The following is a 20023-nucleotide window of genomic DNA, read 5'->3' on the forward strand; positions in this document are numbered from 1 at the left end:
ACGCGTGAGAAGGGGCCATAACGTACCCACCCCAATTCTTCATTTGAACCCACAATCTCACGCTTATAAAGAGGCACATCATATCACTAGACTAACATGTAATGAAATTTTAGTATTTTTATATCATAAGTCTATGGTTCTTTTTTCGATTGTTTAATTTCCTTTTCTATTTTCTCTTTTTTAAAATCTCAAACATTAATTTACTTACGCTTCCATATAAATTTTAATAGACTAATTTGTGGTTTTTTTTCCTTTTAGTTTCTATAGTGAGTATGAGTACCATAACAAACTGAAGAGATATTTATCGAATCTATAGCGAGTATGAGTACCATAACGAACTGAAGAGATATTTATCGAATTCCCGCAGCAACGCGTGTGTGATCTCACTAGTTCTTCACAAAATTTATCCATTTTTTGGAAACCAAGCCAACGCCTGTTCAATAACCAACCTGGTTGAGGTCTTCTATTCAATGGGTGTGATCAACGTGACTGGACCAACTAAGCGTTCTTTCTCCAGTTTATTGACCCTTACAATCAAGGGCGGACCCAAGCTTTAGCTTGGGTGGGCGAGCACCCCCCTTGGAAAAAAAAAGTTTAGTGTATTTTCGAGGTAAAAGTCCCGACTGCACCCCCTGAAAATTTGGTTGAACCCTTCGTTCGCACCCCCAGAAAATAATTCCTAGGTCCGCCACTGCTTACAATTCAAAATGGAATTACAATTATTGACCGTTACACAATGGAGGCACAATCATTGAAAATTTTGGTATCGAGTAACACAAATATAATCATTCTTCTAATAACCCCGGCGAAAAACTCAATCAATAGAGCAGAATTTCAATAATCCTCTATATCTTCCTTGATCCGTCTTGATTCTACAACTCGTCGGTTACACATCCTCTTGATGCCGATTGAACATTTTTGATGTACTGCAACCAACAATAATAAGAAACTTATTCCATGATTTAATTATGAGTAAATTACAAAAATCGTCCTTTATATATGTCACTTATTGCAAATTGTATCCTTTGTCTTCAATAATTACAAAAAACGTACTCGATGTTTGCAAACCCTTGCAAGTTATATCCTTTAGCCCTAACTCAGTTATTTTTTATGGTTAAATCTGACCAAATGGACCCCACATGAGGGTATTTTGGTCATTTTACTCTCATGTGGGGTTCATTTGGTCTGATTTAACCACAAAAATACCCTCATGTGGGGTCCATTTGGTCAGATTTAACCACAAAAATTAACTGAGTTAGGGCTAAAGGATATAACTTGCAAGAGTTTGCAAATATCGAGTACGTTTTCTGTAATTATTGAAGACAAAGGACACAGTTTGCAATAAGTGACATACATAAAGGACGATTTTTGTAATTTACTCTTAAATTATTTTAGAACACAGGGAATGTATGTAATGTACCTTGTAAAGAACACCTCTTTCAGCCTTGGACGGAGGTGGGGTCCACGCCTTTCGCCGCTCATCTAGCTCTTTGTCGGTTAGGTGCACATCCATTCGTTTCTTGGTGATGTCTATTGTGATTATATCCCCGTTTTGGACTAGACCGATCGGACCACCTTCCTGCATCCCAATTAACATATCATGTATGATAAACGTGCATTATAACCAATGTTCCGTAAAAGGAAAACTGCACGGAAAACGATGGAACCTGTGCTTCAGGGCAAATGTGTCCAACAACATATCCATGTGAACCGCCTGAAAATCTCCCGTCAGTTAACAACGCAACTTCCTGCAATATCAAACAAATTTGTAGCTTATCATTAAGAACACACTATGTTAGAAATAACTTTATATCTATATATTAAAGTACACGGATAGTCCCTGTGGTAGAGGTGTACAAATCGGTTTTTTTCAAAAACGGTTTCGGTTATTAACCGAACCGGTTTTTTTACCCAAAAAGAAAACCGGTTTTTTTTATAACCGGTTTCGGTTACTAACCGGTTTTTCAAGTCCAAAACAATAACTGGTGTAACCGGTTAGGACCGGTTTTTAACCGTTTTTTGCCACCCGGTTTTTCAGATCAAGATTAGTAACCGGTCACAAACCAGCGGTTCGATTATAAAACCGGTTCGGTTAAAAAAACCGGTTAAAAAAAAACCGGTTTCTGTTTTTTCCCGGTTTCGGTTCTAAAACCGGTTTTTTGTACACCTCTACCCTGTGGTTTTCCAAAATTTTGGATTTAGTCCCTAGCTTTCTAAAATTACATGGATGGTTCCCCTGGTTTTACAATTTGTAACGCATTTAGTCCCCAACTTTTTTCAAAAGTACATGGATGGTCCCTGTGGTTTGCACTTTGTAACGCATTTAGTCACTAACTTGGAACCGACAGAAAACTTTATATTTGTTGGCTGGGGACTACATGCGTTACAAAGTGCAAACCACAGGGACCATCCGTGTGCTTTTAAAAAGTTAGGGACCAAATCCAAAATTTAAAAGGAACCTTAGCTACAGTGAACTTTTTAACTATTACACATTGGCAACAAACTTTTCTATTTGCGACATGCTTATTTTTATCTATGTTTTAATAACGTGATTTCTTTAGTAAACGTTCATACGTGAAGTTTTTTCACGATGGCGTGTTTTAGCATAAATTTCAGTCCGACACGTGAAATTTTTTCACGGTTTCATTTTTTTAAGATCTACGTATTATCAATGCTCCTTGCCATAACGCCCGGATTTACGTCATAGTTTCATATTTTTAACGTAAGTTTCGAATATGGCTAACAAAGTACCTTGCCTAGACCAGCGCCCATTATCGCACTTGTCGGTGTGAGCATTTCAGGCATACCGGGGCCCCCTTTAGGACCTTCTCCTCTAATAACAACTACCTTCCCCTGAAATACGATTTCAAAAAAAAGTCAAACTTGAACGTTGTATTGTAACCGAGTACATAAAAAAAATAATACTCGCCGATTTTTCATCATACTATTATTGTTCTAATAACTTCGGAAAGAACATTAAAGTTTTTAGATATGAATTATTTTGAATAAAATGCCATTTTCGTCCCTGAGGTTTGGCCAGTTTTGAGATTTTCGTCAAAAGGTTTGTTTTTCCGCATCTGAATCCAAAAGGTTTGAAATCTTGTCATTTTCATCCGGCTCGTTAACTCCATCCATTTTTGTCTGTTAAGTCAGGGGTATTTCCGTCTTTTTGTGTTAACTTAAAGGGCAATTCGGTCTTTTTTCACTCTATGTACAAGCATTTAGCATACTGTACAAGTATTCAAAAGACCGAATTGCCCTTTAAGTTAACAAAAAAAGACAAAAATAGCCTCGACTTAATGAAGAAAAATCGATGAAGTTAACGACCCAGATGAAAATGGCAAGATTTCAAACCTTTTGTATCCAGATGTGGAAAGACAAACATTTGGACAAGAACGGCAAAACTGGCCAAACCTCAGGGACGAAAATGGAATTTTACTCAAGAAAACAAAAACCGCGTAAATACAGTCAAATGTACCTTAAAACTCATGGGGTCTTCGGAGATTGCTGCGATCATGGACTCCTCCCCCTCAAACACGAGTGCAGGACCTGAAAATCATTAAAAAAAATAGAAACTAAAATAGAAATCCTATTAAAACAAACCAAATTTTATGAAAAGAGTTAATTACTGTTTTCGTCCCTGTGGTTTGTCAAAAATCACTATTTCAGTCCATTAGTTTAAAAATTGCGATTTCAGTCCCTGTGGTTTCACTTTCGTATCCATTTCAGTCCACTTCGTAACCATTTCAGTCCCTGTACTTGCAGAATAAATAGATTGAAATGGTTACGAAAGTGAAACCACAGGGACTGAAATGGTTACGAAAGTGAAACCATAGGGACTGAAATCGCAATTTTTAAAGTAATGGACTGAAATAGTGATTTTTGACAAACCACAGGGACGAAAACAGTAATTAACTCTTATGAAAATGAGGGGATTACCGGAAAAATATAACCCTTCTTTTCCTGTGATCTTTGCAACAGAACCATCGGGAGCAAGATTGCCATATAATATTTGAATGTGACCCGTTTCCTTTATGGGGTTTGTCGGTGGTCTTATTATTTGCTGACAAGAAGAAACAAATTATTGATTATTAGATCAAGTTAACAAAAGAGTAAACTGCCATTTTGGTCCCTGTGGTTTGGTCACTTTTGCCACTTTAGTCCAAAACTCAAACTTTTTGCATCTGGGTCCCTGTGGTTTCAGTTTTATTGCCATTTTGGTCTAAAAATGAAATCAGGTCATATTTGTCTTATAAAATCCTGCTATTTTGTCCTTTTCCGCAGGGGCAAAATGATCATTTCTTTTTTATAAATAAATACCATACTTTATAAAGACAAATATGAACTGATTTGCACCTGAGAAAAATGACAAAGTTGCAGGATTTTATAAGACAAATATGACCTGATTTCATTTTTGGACCAAAATGGCAATAAAACTGAAACCACAGGGACCTAATTGCAAAAGGTTTGAGTTTTGGACTAAAGTGGCAAAAGTGACCAAACCTTAGGGACCAAAATGACAGTTTACTCTTAACAAAATTTGAAACGTAAAATGGGTCAAAAAACGATGAATCACCTGCCCCTCTGATAATGAAGGGAAAAGCTTTGCGTTTTCTGCCAATGTCTTCCCTGTGACTGAAAATGCATACATCTTAAATTTGTTATTATTTGAATATTTTGATTATTATTGTAATAATATTTCAAGGTTAACTATAGTAATAATACATTTTCTTATCATAACTAAAGCATTTATTTTTATAAAAAAAAATTCAGACGAAAAGGTGTTAAGTGGTCAACCCAACTTGACCGATCTTATCCAACGAATGTTGTCTGGAGGTGTACAAAAAAACCGGTTTTAGAACTGAAACCGGGAAAAAAACCGAAACCGGTTTTTTTATAACCGGACCGGTTTTATAACCGAACCGCCGGTTTGTGACCGGTTACTAATCTTGATCTGAAAAACCGGTTAATAACCGAAACCGGTTTTTAAAAAAACGGTTTTTTTGGGAAAACCGGTTAAAAACCGGTCCTAACCGGTTATTAAAAAACCGGTTTTCGTTTTGGGTGAAAAAAACCGGTTCGGTTAATAACCGTAAACCGATTTTTACACCTCTAATGTTGTCACCTCTACTTACAATAGTCTTTTGTATGAGCATTACAAAGATGATGGTTATTTTGCGACACAAAAGTCGAGCATAATTGCATAAATGTGAAAAAAAAGTGATCTTTTTTTTTCATTATGCATACCTGTAATACAATCTCCATCTAAATATCCGAGCTCCAAAAGATAACGAAGAACCGCAGGTGTTCCTCCAATCTAGCCGACAACCATAAAAATGAAAACATAAACGGTGAATTAACTATATAAAACAAAAAAATTATGGAAGTTGACCTCCATAGAGCTTTGAGAAAAAAAAAAAAAAAAACTATGATCCATACCTTGTGTACATCTTCCATGACGTACTTTCCACTAGGCTTAAGATCGGCAAGAAACGGTACTTCGTCACTAACCTTTTGGAAATCATCTAGAGTCAAGTTCAAACCAACTGACCTGCAAAGTTTCTAGCTTTGTGTTAGAGTAAAGTACACGGATGGTCCCTGTGGTTGACTAAAATTTTGGATTAGGTCCCTAGCATTTCAAAAGTACACGGATGGCCCATGTGGTTTGCACTTTGTAACGCATTTAGTCTCTAACTTCTGCCGAAAGTACGTGGATGGTCCCTGTGGTTGACTAAAATTTGGATTTGGTCCCTAGCATTTCAAAAGTACACGGATGGTCCATGTGGTTTGCACTTTGTAACGCGTTTAGTCTCTAACTTCTGCCGAAAGTACGTGGATGGTCCCTGTGATTTGTACTTTGTAACACATTTAGTCCCTAACTTGGACCTGCTGAAACCTTTAGATTTGTTAGTTGGGGACTAAATGCGTTACAAAGTGCAAACCACAGGAACCAGACCATCTGTGTACTTTTGAAAAGCTAGGGACCAAATCCAAAATTTTGGTTAACCACAGGGACCATCTGTGTACTTTACTCGTGTTACCATATAAAGCGCATCATTGTTTTTCTCTAATTCGGGTTAAGTTTGCATTATAAGACTAGAGGGTATGGAGAGCCCCATCCTCAAGAGGATGGGCCGCCACGTCAGCGCCACGTAGGAGTGGCTTGGAGGGGATGGACCTAGGGGGGTGGGGGATGAACCCCTTTATGTATATATATGTATGTATGTATAGGTATGTGTGAGAGGCAAGAGGAGAAAGGAGGACCGGCTACCCCGGCTGTGGGGTGCCGGTTGTGCCGAGCCGAGCCCAGGGGGGCGGTGTGGGGGACCGGCGCCGGTCCTAACCGGGCCTCAGCCGGCCCCCATACCCTTTAGTCTAAGGGATATTTGGACCCAACACGCAACATGTGTGAGCACATTTTTGTTGCCTTTTAATAAGCCAATGGATTAAATGACGTAAAATAATGTGCATGACTTAACATTTGCATGTTTTTACATCAAACACCGCAACAAAAACATTATACTAAAGACGGACCACATAAGAAAATTCAAACCCATGTGCTTCTTACCTTGCTATGGCGATCAAGTGTAAAACAGCATTGGTGGACCCACCTAGAGCCATAACAGTAACCATTGCATTACGCAAAGATTTAGGGGTAATTATGTCTTTTGGTTTCAAGTCCATTTTTAATAAATCAAGAATGTATTTTCCAGCTAATCGGCACTCGTCCAACTTCAACGGATCTTCAGCCGGTGTCGATGAGCTTTTGGAAACGCAAAACAAAAATCAGTCAACAAACGGAATTATAAGCGTGATACAAAACTAACCGTCGAAAAATTCCCACCTGTACGGAAGAGACATTCCCATTGCTTCAATGGCGGAAGCCATCGTATTTGCGGTATACATTCCGCCACAAGCGCCTGCTCCCGGGCATGAATTCTTTAGTACATTCGTTCTTTGTTCATCGTTTATGGAACCACTTACATATTCTCCATAAACCTATAAAAATTGTAGCAATAAATATTATTAAGCCCCGTAATTGAAAAATAATACGGAAAAGATATTTGTACACTTAAATCCTCTGCTCAAAATTATTGTTCCCGAAAGGGTAAAATGAGATATTTAGTAAATTACAACTATCCATTTTTTGGAAGTGGACGACCGTTATCTTGGGACTAGGACTGCAAACGAACCGAACGTTCAGCGAATAGTTCGTGACTCGTTTGGCGGGACGTTCGTTTGTGTTCATTCATTTAATGAATAAACACAAACAAGAAATTTTGTTCGTTTAGTTAAATGAACGAACATGAACAGAGGCCGCATTCGTTCATTTATGTTCGTGAACGTTCGGTAACGTGTTCGTTTGTGTTCGATAGTTCGTTAGTGTTTTTAGTTTTTATATTTTATTTAAATATTTTAAAACTCCGACAAATAAAGTTTTTAATAAGTATCAGTGTATTGTATATTTTGTTCATGAACACTTGTTTGTGTTCGTTTGTTTACATTTGTGTTCATGAACATTAGTTTGTGTTCATGAACGTTCGTTTACGTTAGTTGCCTATAACAAACGAACACGAACATAAAATCTCGTTTGGTAAGTGTTCATGAATAGTTCGTGAACACATATATCTCCTTAACAAACGAAGTTCGTGTTCATCTGCATCCCTACTTGGGACAAATTAAAAATAATGCATTAACGCAAACGATTATTTTGGGACGGAAGAGTTCGATTTTACATAATAAACATTAGGAATATTTTTTAAAGATTCTCCATCATGAATATCTTGAGAATTAGTAATTAATCGGATTGCAACAATACCTGGAATGCAGATACTATGTCAAACGTGTGGCCTTGAAAATGACCGGGCTGCAATACAAGCGAAAAAATTAATACAAAATTACAATTTAACAAATAATAAAACAAGAATCTTTCACTCAATTGTTCATGTTCATCAAAAATGTATCATTGAATTTCTATTATGCCACTACTTGTCTTAATCCCGGTTTAATATTCAAAATACCTATTAATCAAATATCCTATGATGAAAGCAAACCGATATTGAAAACTTGTAGAAATCAAAATGGATACTAACCTTAATAGTCCCACCATAGATCATTATACTCGGGCGGTTCAATCGCCCCATTGCCATAATGGTACCTGGCATCTGAAAAAGAAAATGTTTGCAACATTTGATCATTATACACGAATAACATCTAAATGGTTGTACATCACGGAGCCCTACCAAGGGTGAGACATTGGGCCCCGCAAAATGCCCATCATCATAGATAACTGTTGCTATGGGCACCATAAGATGAGTCAAGCAAAACCTTTTTGCAAAACTATGGAAATATGCTAAGAAGTCAATAGCGGTGGGATAGCGGTTACCGGGCTCTTCCAAGACAGTGGTGTCAAATAGCGTTCCAGAAGAGTGGAACCGCTATTATCGGCGCTATTGGCCGTTACTTCGGATATCTTGGTTGACGTGGACTTGGAGGAAGATTTCATGGCTTACGAGTAGATCATGTTTCAAATATTGGCACTTTTGAGTTTTGATATTACTATTAATATTAATATTATATATGTTTTACGTTTTGTATATATATAAATTTTGCATGATATAAAAATGGAAAAATTACAAGTTTTGTCCTTTATCTTAATACCACTCACCAGGCGGGGTCCTTTCTAACGAATTTTGACAAGTTTTGTCCTTTACAAGGAATTTTGTTGCACGTTTTGTCCTTTAAGCTTAACCCAGTTAGATTTTCTTGTTAAATCTTGTCACCCAAGGGTATTTTAGTCTTTTACCCATTTATTTCAAGAGTCAACCCTAAAATTTTTTGTTTTATTCTTTTAAATAATATTAAATAAATGGGTAAAAAGACTAAAATACCCTTGGGTGACAAGATTTAACACGAAAATCTAACTGGGTTAAGCCTAAAGGACAAAACGTGCAACAAAATTCCTTGTAAAGGGCAAAACTTGTCAAAATTCGTTAAAAAGGACACCGCCTGATAAGTGGTATTAAGATAAAGGACAAAACCTGTAAGTTTTCCTATAAAAATTACTAATATCCCACCGCAATAACCTATATCGGCACTTGACAGCTATTTGATTTTGGACCGCTATAACCGCATAGCGAATATGTTATGGCCAGGTCTTGTGTAACAAAACATCTTACCATGGTGGCATGGTCTCAATATCATAACTAACTTCAAAAAGATCAAAAGTGGTTGCATTTAACATAAAAAAAAAAAAAAAAAAAAAAAAACCCCCAACAAAGTATTCAACATGACTTATAACAAACACCCTTTAAAGATTGCATCTTTAACAATATTCAAAGAAATATTCCACAAAAAAAAAAAAAAAAAAAAAAAAAAAAAAAAAACACTTACATTCTTGTCACAACCAGGGATAGAAATATTGGCATCATACCACTGAGCAGACATAACAGTTTCAATACTATCAGCAATCAAATCTCTAGACTGAAGACTATAACACATCCCTCTAGTCCCCATAGAAATCGCATCACTAACCCCAATAGTATTAAACCTGAACCCAATCATCCCAGCTTCTTCAACCCCTTGTTTCACAGCCTCAGCAAGACTCAACAAATGCATGTTACACGTGTTCCCTTCATACCAAACAGACGAAATACCGATTTGGGGCTTCTTAAGATCCTCATCTGACAGCCCCACGCCGTACAGAACAGCCTGTGACGCACCCTGTGACTTGGGTTCAGTGATTCTTGAACTGTACTTGTTGAGTTTTGTTGTAGATTGTACAACTGGTGGTGGTGGGGCTGGTTCGGTTGTGGATGAGGAGGCTCGGACTGAGAGTGTGTAGGGTTTTCGGGTGGTGGTGGGTCCGACAATGGTGGTCGGGAGAATGGTGGTGGTTGAGGAGAATAAGGATGTTTGCATTGTCGATGGTTTGGCGGCGGCGTGTGGTGGGTTGAGTTGAGTTGGGGGTGTGTGTGTTTAAAGTTAAAACAGGTTAAAAGTGATAAAGTCGCAACAAGACAACATATAAATTAAGTGCACTCTATTGAGTCCAAAGTGGTGGGTATAATAATGATATAGGCATATAGTTTTATAAGTTTATGTGTGTTGAATGAAATAATAATATAAACACTTATTTGTCCTACATAAGGCAAGTTTAGATTATAGTAAGTTATATTTTGTTTCTTGTGTTTGGACTAAAGTGTGTATCGTATTTGGATTGAAATTTTACGTATTCTTTAGGTAGTTTTTGGTATGCAGGAATGAGAGACGGAATGAAATAGATCTTTACCAGGAGAGGGGGATGAAGAAAATGGTGTTTGTTTGATTAATAGAATTGAATCATTCATACTATAAGGCATTTGTTCCCTCAAAATCATTTCATCTGCCCCTATATTTTTTTTCATTTCATCTCCTTTTGCATCCATTATTAATGACACCACAACCCACGACCTTCGCCACCATCCACCACTGACGCCCATCATCGCCGCATCGTTGCCACCCACCACATTCGCCTCCCTCGCCGCCGCCACCAACAACCACTGACGGCCACCGTTGCCGCCGCGGCCCACCCGTCACCGCCACCCATCGTCGTCGCCACAATCGCCCCCACTGCCGCCTATCACCACCCATGGTTATTGGTTTTTACACTCGAGCTAGAAAAATTATTGGTCAAAAATAACAAATTTGATCATAAAACTTTTGGCCTAAAAAAGTTGTTCTTCGACGATTAATACAACTGAGGGTGATACTTTTGGCATGTAACACCGTAAAATTTGTAAATATAGTATGAATTAAATAAAAAAATTGGCATTTGGACTTATAAGCTCATGTTGAAGGGAAACCAGGGGAAAACCTATGGAGGGTAAATTAGCGATTCATGTGACGCACACATAAAAGGGGAGGAAACCCTAATAGTCTCATTAATTGCAACGAAGTTCCCATTTTAGAGGGAGAAAATGTGTGTGAGAGAGAAATCGAGTTTTGGTTAGGTACAACCAAGTTTCATGCACAAGTTTGAAGTAGAGCTAGCACTGGGTCGTCATCATTCATCAACATCATTTGGTGACCAAGGTATGAGAAAAAGCGTCGATTCTCAACTGGTTCGAAGGGTTTAGTCTCAAGTTCGAGTTCTTCAAGTAAACAAGGCGAGTTCTCTTGTTAAAGCTCACGTTTTTACACCTGGTTATGCATGGGGACTTCATAAGCCTCCACATGTGGACCGTTGGGAATCATAAAGTCGAAATCTTGAAGTGTTGATATTAATCATCACATACGCAAAAACAACAAATCTAGGTTTTCTACATAAAAGACATATATAGTATTCACATTTCTTGAATTTGTGAATACTCGTAGTATACGCAAATATAGTATTCAATTATAGATATAGTTTTTGCATATGAAATATACGCAACAAGCTTAGTATTCAAATAGTTGCAGTGTTCGCAAATGGTGCATTTGCGAATGGTCATGGTAGATTTGTGAACATGCATTACAGTTTGTGAATAGTAGCTTGGCATGGTAAAGTATTTGTGTATGCTATGAATACTTGCAGATTGGATAGTATTCGTGAAGATAGTATCGTTGAAGCGAAAAACTGACCACTTCACATGTGAACCTTTGCTCGGATTTAACTTAATTGTTCGTTTAACATCCGTCAACTACCCGTTTTTGTAACGCGATCCGTTTTCATACTCCATGTAATTTTATTTAATGTTAAAGCAATAAAAAATTGTGGATTCTATGTTTTGATCATACATGTTATCATATCTAGTGGTTTATAGTCTTATACATGTTTTATACAAATTTCTAAATTCATTTCCATGTATCTTGAAGCAACCATCTATCTCTCAAGGTCTAAGACTTAAGTTTTTTCCTTAAGTTGATCAAAAACTTGGCAGACTTTGTGAACACACCTAACACTCATATCATGACCTTCTTATCATTCAAACTTCATTATATACATGCTTTAAGATATGACATTGTGTTTTGGAGGGTTTAGATCTTAATGATAGCAAGTAAGAAGCTCTATATGTTGCATTCTTAGTTTTGGCATAAGATGACTTTCAGATAACTTTCTTGCCAATTTTTCTCCATATTTTGGGCTATCATTTCGAACCATTCAAATCCCCAAGATATACTTGGTATACTAAGGAGCAAGTAGGTCTAAATGGTGCATAAAATTGAGCTCAAGCGTAGCGAGAATCACAAACACAAGTTTGAGAACGTAACCCTCGACCCGCATCAAGATCCGAGGTTTAAACCCAATTCTCTACTCCATGAATGTTATATTACTTTCTTCCATAAGATAGTAATATGAAAATAGTGAACGTAGGCAAAAACCGCGTGCGAAACGGAGTTGTAACGAAGCGGGAATCGCGAAAAAAGTTTGGTGTTTGTTGTTGATTTGCAAACTCGTCCCACATCGCCCAATAAATACAATTTTGTGCTCCCTTTCTCACCTACTAATATCCTTACTTGTTTCTTTATAGCTTGCAACACCTAGTTTTTTTTTGAAAAGTAGGCAACACCTAGTTTGAGTACAAACAAGTGGAATAACAAAATTTGGTGGTTCCACAAGTGCAGTACCCCTTTGGGTGTTGTGCGTAATATTTTTTTTCGCTCTCGACGAGGAGGAGCTGCACATCAAACTGTTCTCATTCTATTGGGCGTAGTCAGAAACAAACTCCATGGTTTTCCAATCTAAAATGAAAAACCATAATATTTCGGGGGTTTCTCGATTTGGCTTGAAAGGCGTTAGCGATAGGGGTGGGGTTGTGGATGAAACGAGGTAGTCACTAAAGAAGAAGATGAAGCAGGGGAGAATTGGCTGAGACGTCGCCAGAGAGTGGCCGAAGACAATTTTGGATAGCTGGCCGGGTACTGCTATAGGAAGACAAGGGGAAGGGTAGAGTAAAATGACCATTATGCCCTCGCGTGAGTGACACATGATCATAGTTAATGTTAAATATTAACAGAGCTAGAACAAAAATATGTATGAAAACTATAACGTGAAAGATAGCAACTGTAATTTCTTTAGTTAAAGGACACCGTCTGTAATTTGACTCAAAGTTACTCACGTAAATGAAATTTAAGGGATTGGTGTTTGCCCACTCACATAGTCGACGAGAAAAATAAGGGATCTATGCAACTAAAAACAGTCTCTTAACGTTGGCCATTGAGAATGCAATCACCGATTGGTCTTTGGCCTTTACCTTTGCTGATACTGTCAAAATAGGATTTTGTTATTTAGTTGGGTTTGAAATTTGAAGTGTTCAACTGGGTTACAATGGATTAGTTGGGTTTGAAATTTGAAGTGTTCAACTGGGTTACAATGGATTAGTTGGGTTATACACCACAAGAATGCATTTAAAAACCATATTGAGTATAATTGAGTTTAAAATTTTACTGGCTTTTGATTTTTAAACAAACTTATATATGAAATATATAATTTTTATTAACTTCTTAGCCCCGGGAAAGGGCGTCATGGGAGGTTGCTCACCTTACTCTTGGCTGGCCACGTCCCCACAAAAATCAATGTTATTTATTTGTAAAAGAGACTGAAATCACAATTTTTAAACTAATGGACTGAAATAGTGATTTTTGACAAACCAAAGGGACGAAAAAAGTAATTAACTCTACAAAAGATTATGTTTTATTTAGGCCATGCATTATGAGTTAACTAAAAAGTGTGTCACGTCATGACAGCGAGGCTTTAAATAACCCACTATTCACAAGGTTGTTATCGTCTAATTAACTAAAAAATAAAACAAAAGAAAAAATATACAGAAAATTAGTGATGGGTTGATCAAATATACGCTCCATCTCGTCTCGATCATGTCCGCCATGGACTTAGTGGAGGCGCCCACGACACGTCGACACCCTTTGAACACCGGTGTCTCAATGTATGGCGTCGTAAGTGGCTCCATAAGGCACAACCTTAAGTGTAAGAGAATGTTGGGTATTAAAAAGGTAGACGATAATGAAAGTTTGTATTATACACATGTATTTGTGTAATAAATCATCCCTACTTTATGATAATAAATTGAACCGTCGGTCGGATCGGTTCAAGTGAGACGATACCTATCTGGGTCTGCCACCTGTAGCCACCCAATAATACTCAACTCATTAAATAGAATAGAATAATAATTAATTAATAATTTTATGTTAGAATATGAAAATTCTGACCAATCAACACATCATATTAAGAAAGCAAAGTTTCATCTTTCCCTTCTCACATGCACCCCTTTCCTTTGCCGTGTTTCCACCTCCTCATATATTCCTCACAATTTTCACCTTCTTCACTAAACTTTCATCTTTTATACTTTTGACACAATTTCTGGATTATAAGCACCAAGTATGGTATCAAATCAATGGCTTTTTTTTTTTTTTTTTTAAACTCAATTGAATGAATTTCACATGCTCAACACAAGCTATACTTTACTTGTACTTTTTTTGCTAGCAAGCTATTGACATGATACCGTAAATTCATCGGTACATTTCTAACAACTACAAAACAACACACTTCATGAATTATGAATGTTTACGGTCTTGAAAAATGTATGATGTATGAAGTATGATAGTCTTTCTCTAACATGATTGTTAGATAAATAACAAAGTAGTTATGTTGATAGATCTAAAGAATGAACATTTCATTACTTTTGTTATAGTAGGTGTTAGAACAATGGTTAACTTATTATGACTTTGAATCCTTTTTGTATCTTTTGTATCAAAATGAAAGTATGTACATTCAAACCATTAATAGATATCTACACATTTACCAACCAATAAGATAAAAATCCTCTACACAAAATAGAACACCATATTGAAACACAAGAGTCATAAGACCCCTTTTGCAATTAGAGTATAAACATCCCATAATGCTACATTGGTTGAAAACACAATTATGCCGCCTTTTGTTTTTATAAAAACAGAAAGAAAGGGGTTTTCAAATGATAAAAGTTAAAATCTTTAACCAAACAAACATTTCCTTTGGTGATACTTTTTAACAACAAATGTTACTTTCAAACAAGGGTGATAAGAAGTCGAGCTAGTCGTGAGCTTCTTAAGCTCGGCTTGAATAAAAAGCTCGAACGAGCCGAGCCAAGCTTATACGAGCTTAAGCCCAAGCCTAAAAACAATCTTGTTTAGTAAATTATATATGAAAAAATAGTAATTATAATTAATATAAATTAATTAAAAAATAATAAACTATTCGAGCTCGAACTTGAAAACTACATACGAGCCGATCTTGAGCTTTAGAAACAAAGCTCAAATCGAGCTCGAGCTTTCATAGGTTAAATGAGCTCAAGCTCGAGCCTAGTCGAGCTCGGGCTCGGTTTGGCTCGTTCGCACCCCAATTTTCGACTAAATTACACCCTTTGCCAAGGTTTAAAACCGAGACCTCTTCTACAAAAGACATGTGCCTCTATGAAGTAGGTTAATCTAGGGTTGGAATCAGTAAAGTAATCGTACCGGAAATATCGGTACCGAATACAACCATAAATATCATAATACGAAATAAAACATAATATAAAAAAACTTTTAAAGTTCTATATAAAATTCGGTACTGGTACTCTTTTTTACCCGAACCGATACCAAAAATGCCAAATACCGAGATATTAAAATAGAGTACCGATACATGTACCAAATACCAAAATTGGTATATAGATGCAAGTACTGATACAGGTATGATACGGATACGAATACAGGTATTTGTAATTTGTATTTGTAACATATACAAAATGGTGGTTGAGGAATAGCAGTACAAAATGGTGGTTGAGGAATAGTGCCACGCAGCTGCGTGGCACGCCCTCATTGGACCAACAGTTTTTTTCTTTTATATTCGTTTTAAAATTACGGTTTCGTCCTTAATTTAAAATAAAATTACGTTTTTGCCCCCACTTCAAAATAAAATTATGTTTTTGTCCCTCGCTCAAAATTACGATTTTGCCCTCGGTTCAAAATTATGCTTTTATCCCCATATTACAATTACAATTACAATTTTGGCCCCAGTTCAAAATAAATTTTTGCTTTTGCCCAAACTAAAATCGTTTTAAAATTACGGTTTCGTCCTTACTTTAAAATAAAATTACGTTTTCGCCCCCACTTCAAAATAAAATTATGTTTTTGTCCCTCGCTCAAAATTACGATTTTGCCCTCGGTTCAAAATTATGCTTTTATCCCCATATTACAATTACAATTACAATTACAATTTTGGCCCCAGTTCAAAATAAATTTTTGCTTTTGCCCCAAACTATAAATGAGGATTTTGCATTTTCGCCCCGTTTCAAAAATTATGATTTCGTCTTCAGTTTAAAATTATGTTTTTGCCCGGTTCAAAATAAAAGTATGCTTTTGCCTCCCAATTCAAAATTACGATTTTGCCCCAGTTCAAATTAAAAATATAGTTTTGTCACCAGCTTAAAATTACGATTTTGTCCTTAGTGCAAAGTTATATTACGATTTTGTCTCTGGTTCAAATTTATAGTATTGCCATCAATTTAACTTTTATAGTATTACGATTTTACCCAACTCAACAAATACAATTTTGCCCTCAGTTCAAATTACAATATTGCTATCGTTTTAGTTTTTTTAGCAAAACTATAAGAGTGTTTTTTTTAATTGGTTGACTGGATTTAATTTTTTTTCCATGTGAAGGAGCTGCCTAACACTCGCTCATTAATCCCTGACAAACTACAGTTTTGCCTTGAGCTCAGAACTAAGGTCTTGTCATCGTTTTAGTTTTTTTCTTTCCTAACAAAACTATAATAGTGTTTTTTAATTGATTGAGAGTTATTCGGCCATCGCCCCGCAACGCGGGCGGAGCATCAACTAGTTTATAACAAAAACACATTTCCACATTGGCTTTTGGTATGGTTAGCTTTTGTTAGGATTAGAGGTTGAATTGTGTAAAGAATGAAAGTTGAGTGTCAATATTTATAAGCTTGTCAATTTATGACATGAATAGGGTTCTCTCTCTCTCTCCAAACAAGACTCATTCCGTGTTCTTATTACTCCATAAATAAACCAGAAAAAAAAATAGAAAAAAACTAAAAAAAAAAATAAAAACGAGACCTTTGCCCCTTCCCCCAACTTAAATGTTACCCTTATCATCGTCCTCTTCTTGTTCTTCCCACCTGTAAAAAATAACAATCTCCATTAAAGCTTCAATCTTTATGCTTTCTTTCACTTCAATGGCATAAAGATTTAAGCTTTGTAGCATCTGACTCCAAGATTCCCAAAACCCTCGTAAGATCTCCTCTAATTTTCACAAATTATTTAATATTTTCTCAAAATATTAAATATTTCTCAAACCCCACCTCCCCACATGTATGTTTTGCTGGTTGTCTGATTTGGATTGGATCGCAAGGGCCTTGTAAGTATAATATTTCGGTTATTCTGGTGAGGGCTCAACACTCGACACTCAACACTCTTGATAATTATAACTTATAAGGTCAGATTTCTGCATTTTTCGAACCCTTTTGTTTGTTATTTTGCTGTTTAATTTAGTTGTTTAGGTGTAATTTCATGGATTGAAATGATTAATTTGAGATTTGGGATCCAATTTTGTAACGGCTGATTAGGGTTTGTATTTGTTGTTACGACTTTAGGTTAGCGATGGCGGCAATTGACGTTACAAAATACTCACACAGTCCTACACATAAAGCTGTAGTAACGAGAGATTACACCGCCCTGCGAAAAATAATCGCGGGTCTGCCTCGCCTCTGCGACCCGTCGGAGATTCACAACGAGTCGGTTTCGCTAGCTGAGGAAGCGAAAGCGGAAGCGATTTCCGCGGTGATTGACCGGCGTGATGTTGTTAACCGTGACACCCCGCTTCACCTAGCGGTTAAGCTTGGTGATGTTACGGCTACGGAAATGCTCATGCTTGCTGGTGCGGATTGGAGTTTGCAGAATGAGCAGGGGTGGAGTGCGTTGCAAGAAGCGATTTGTAACCGTGAAGAGACGATTGCGAGGATTATTGTTAGACATTATCAACCGATCGCGTGGGGGAAATGGTGTAGGAGGTTGCCTCGGTTGTTAGGAACGATGAGACGAATGCGTGATTTTTACATGGAGATTACTTTTCAGTTCGAAAGCTCGGTTATTCCGTTCATTTCCCGTATCGCCCCTTCGGATACTTACAAGATATGGAAACGTGGTGCGAATTTGCGGGCGGATATGACGTTAGCTGGATTTGACGGGTTTAGAATCCAACGGGCCGATCAAACAGTTTTGTTTCTCGGTGATGGTTCTGAAGATGGTAAGGTTCCAAGCGGGTCCCTGTGTATGATTTCGCATAAAAACAAAGAAGTGATGAATGCTTTAGATGGCGCTGGTGCACCGGCTTCCGATGAGGAGGTGCAGCAGGAAGTCCAAGCGATGTCATCGACGAATATTTTCCGGCCCGGGATTGACGTCACGCAAGCGGTTCTTTTACCGCAAATTACATGGAGACGACAAGAGAAAACCGAAACCGTCGGTGCGTGGAAATGTAAAGTGTACGATATGCATAATGTGGTTGTGAGTATAAAATCTAGGCGGGTCCCGGGTGCCATGTCGGATGATGAGTTTTTTTCATCGTGTAACGAAAACGAAACAGAAAGTGAAGAGCTTAACGATATTTTAACAGATGAAGAGCGGAAACAACTTGAAGCTGCGTTAAAGTTAGATTCTGCGGATCTTGGCCATGAAAATAACGGGATAATCGGGCATCGACATAGTTGTTACGAACAAAGAGATATCCCGATCCCGATCGAGGAAACACCTAGCTACAAAAACGGTGAGAGTAAGCATGAAAAAGACAAAAAAGGGTGGTTTGATGGATGGAGAAAACGCGATAATAATAACAATAATAACAAACATGAAAAGGGTCGAAAGGGTGCGGGTGCACCGGTCCCACCTCGTGGTTCGTTATGTTTAGATGAGAAGGTTAGCGATCTCCTCGGGGACTCTCCATCCACAAGTCAAAGTCAAAGTCAAAGTCATATTCATCCGGGAAGGCATTCACTCGAGATTACTCTTAAAGAAAATGAAAACCGGAAAGCAAAAGATTTGAAACCGTCTTCTTCTACACTTTCGACCGCCAGTAAACGAAAAGACGCGGCCCGTGAAAACGAGTATAAAAAAGGGTTGAGGCCTGTTCTTTGGCTTGCACCGAATTTTCCGTTGAGGACCGAAGAACTATTGCCTTTGCTTGATATTTTAGCGAATAAAGTCAAGGCGATAAGACGGTTACGCGATCTGCTTACCACAAAACTTCCGATGGGCACGTTCCCTGTTAAGGTACTTCTTTAATTCGTTTACCGCTATTTTGTTACATACGTTTGAAAAAACTCTTCATAACTTATTGATTAATTTTCGGGCAATAATATGGTTTCAGGTTGCGATTCCGGTGATACCCACCATACGGGTGTTGGTTACTTTCACAAAGTTCGAAGAACTACAACCGTTGGATGAATTCACAACCCCCCCTTCAAGTCCGACAAGCGGTGATCATGATAGCCTGTCAATGACGAATCAGTCCGCACCATCTTCATCTTGGTTTCAGTGGATCAAAACTCCGTATCACCGTGCCAACTCAGCATCCAACGCGTCAAGCAGCAGGATCGAAACTATTCCCGACCCGTTTGCAATTCCTGCCGACTACACATGGATCAGTGCTGAAGCGAAGAAGAAGAAGATGCAGGAGAAGAACAAATCAAAGAAAGGAAGAAGTCAAAGTCAAAGTCAAAGTCAAAGTCAAAATCAGTAGTCAAAGAATGAATTGGAAGGTGCTTGACAGGTATACCAAGCCGGTAAGATTATTTTTATTGAAATCTTCACTAATTTGCGCTAGTTTAAGAACGAAATTTGGAGCCGCTTTGCTCTCAAGTAAGTTGTTAGGTTGAGACTCCGGTAAATCATTGTGGGGGGTATAAAAAGTTGAAATTGTGATTCTTGAATTGCTTCGTAACCGTTGTTGAGTTTGATTGTTTGACTTTGTGGTCAATGCTTATTGAATTTCTTTACTTGACGTTTT

General features: G+C 37.5%; 2 protein-coding genes across 3 annotated transcripts; one reads left to right on the forward strand and one right to left on the reverse strand.

Annotated features, from left to right (window-relative positions):
• Window positions 1–639: 639 nt before the first annotated feature.
• Window positions 640–10006, reverse strand: LOC110927370 (dihydroxy-acid dehydratase, chloroplastic). Its single transcript, XM_022171048.2, has 14 exons — window positions 9394–10006; window positions 8094–8165; window positions 7820–7867; window positions 6845–6999; window positions 6569–6763; window positions 5440–5551; window positions 5248–5317; window positions 4577–4635; window positions 3940–4063; window positions 3479–3549; window positions 2752–2853; window positions 1668–1748; window positions 1421–1579; window positions 640–926 (listed from the first exon to the last, which is right to left on the reverse strand). Exons 1-14 carry the CDS (start codon window positions 9919–9921, stop codon window positions 873–875), a joined length of 1830 nt encoding a protein of 609 aa, XP_022026740.1. The 5' UTR covers window positions 9922–10006; the 3' UTR covers window positions 640–872.
• Window positions 10007–17006: 7000 nt separating this feature from the next.
• LOC110927368 lies at window positions 17007–20022 on the forward strand. 2 transcript variants are annotated; one of them, XM_035986072.1, is made up of 3 exons: window positions 17007–17455; window positions 17607–19287; window positions 19385–20022. In XM_035986072.1, the coding sequence occupies exons 2-3, from the start codon at window positions 17620–17622 to the stop codon at window positions 19754–19756; spliced, it is 2040 nt and encodes a 679-aa protein (XP_035841965.1). In that variant the 5' UTR covers window positions 17007–17455; window positions 17607–17619; the 3' UTR covers window positions 19757–20022. The 2 variants fall into 2 exon arrangements, with proteins under 2 accessions (XP_035841965.1, XP_022026738.1); XM_022171046.2 differs by having other exon boundaries at window positions 17613–19287.
• The last annotated feature ends 1 nt before the right edge of the window (window position 20023 follows it).

Source organism: Helianthus annuus, chromosome 2 (assembly GCF_002127325.2).
Source record: "Helianthus annuus cultivar XRQ/B chromosome 2, HanXRQr2.0-SUNRISE, whole genome shotgun sequence".
Lineage (NCBI taxonomy): Eukaryota > Viridiplantae > Streptophyta > Magnoliopsida > Asterales > Asteraceae > Helianthus > Helianthus annuus.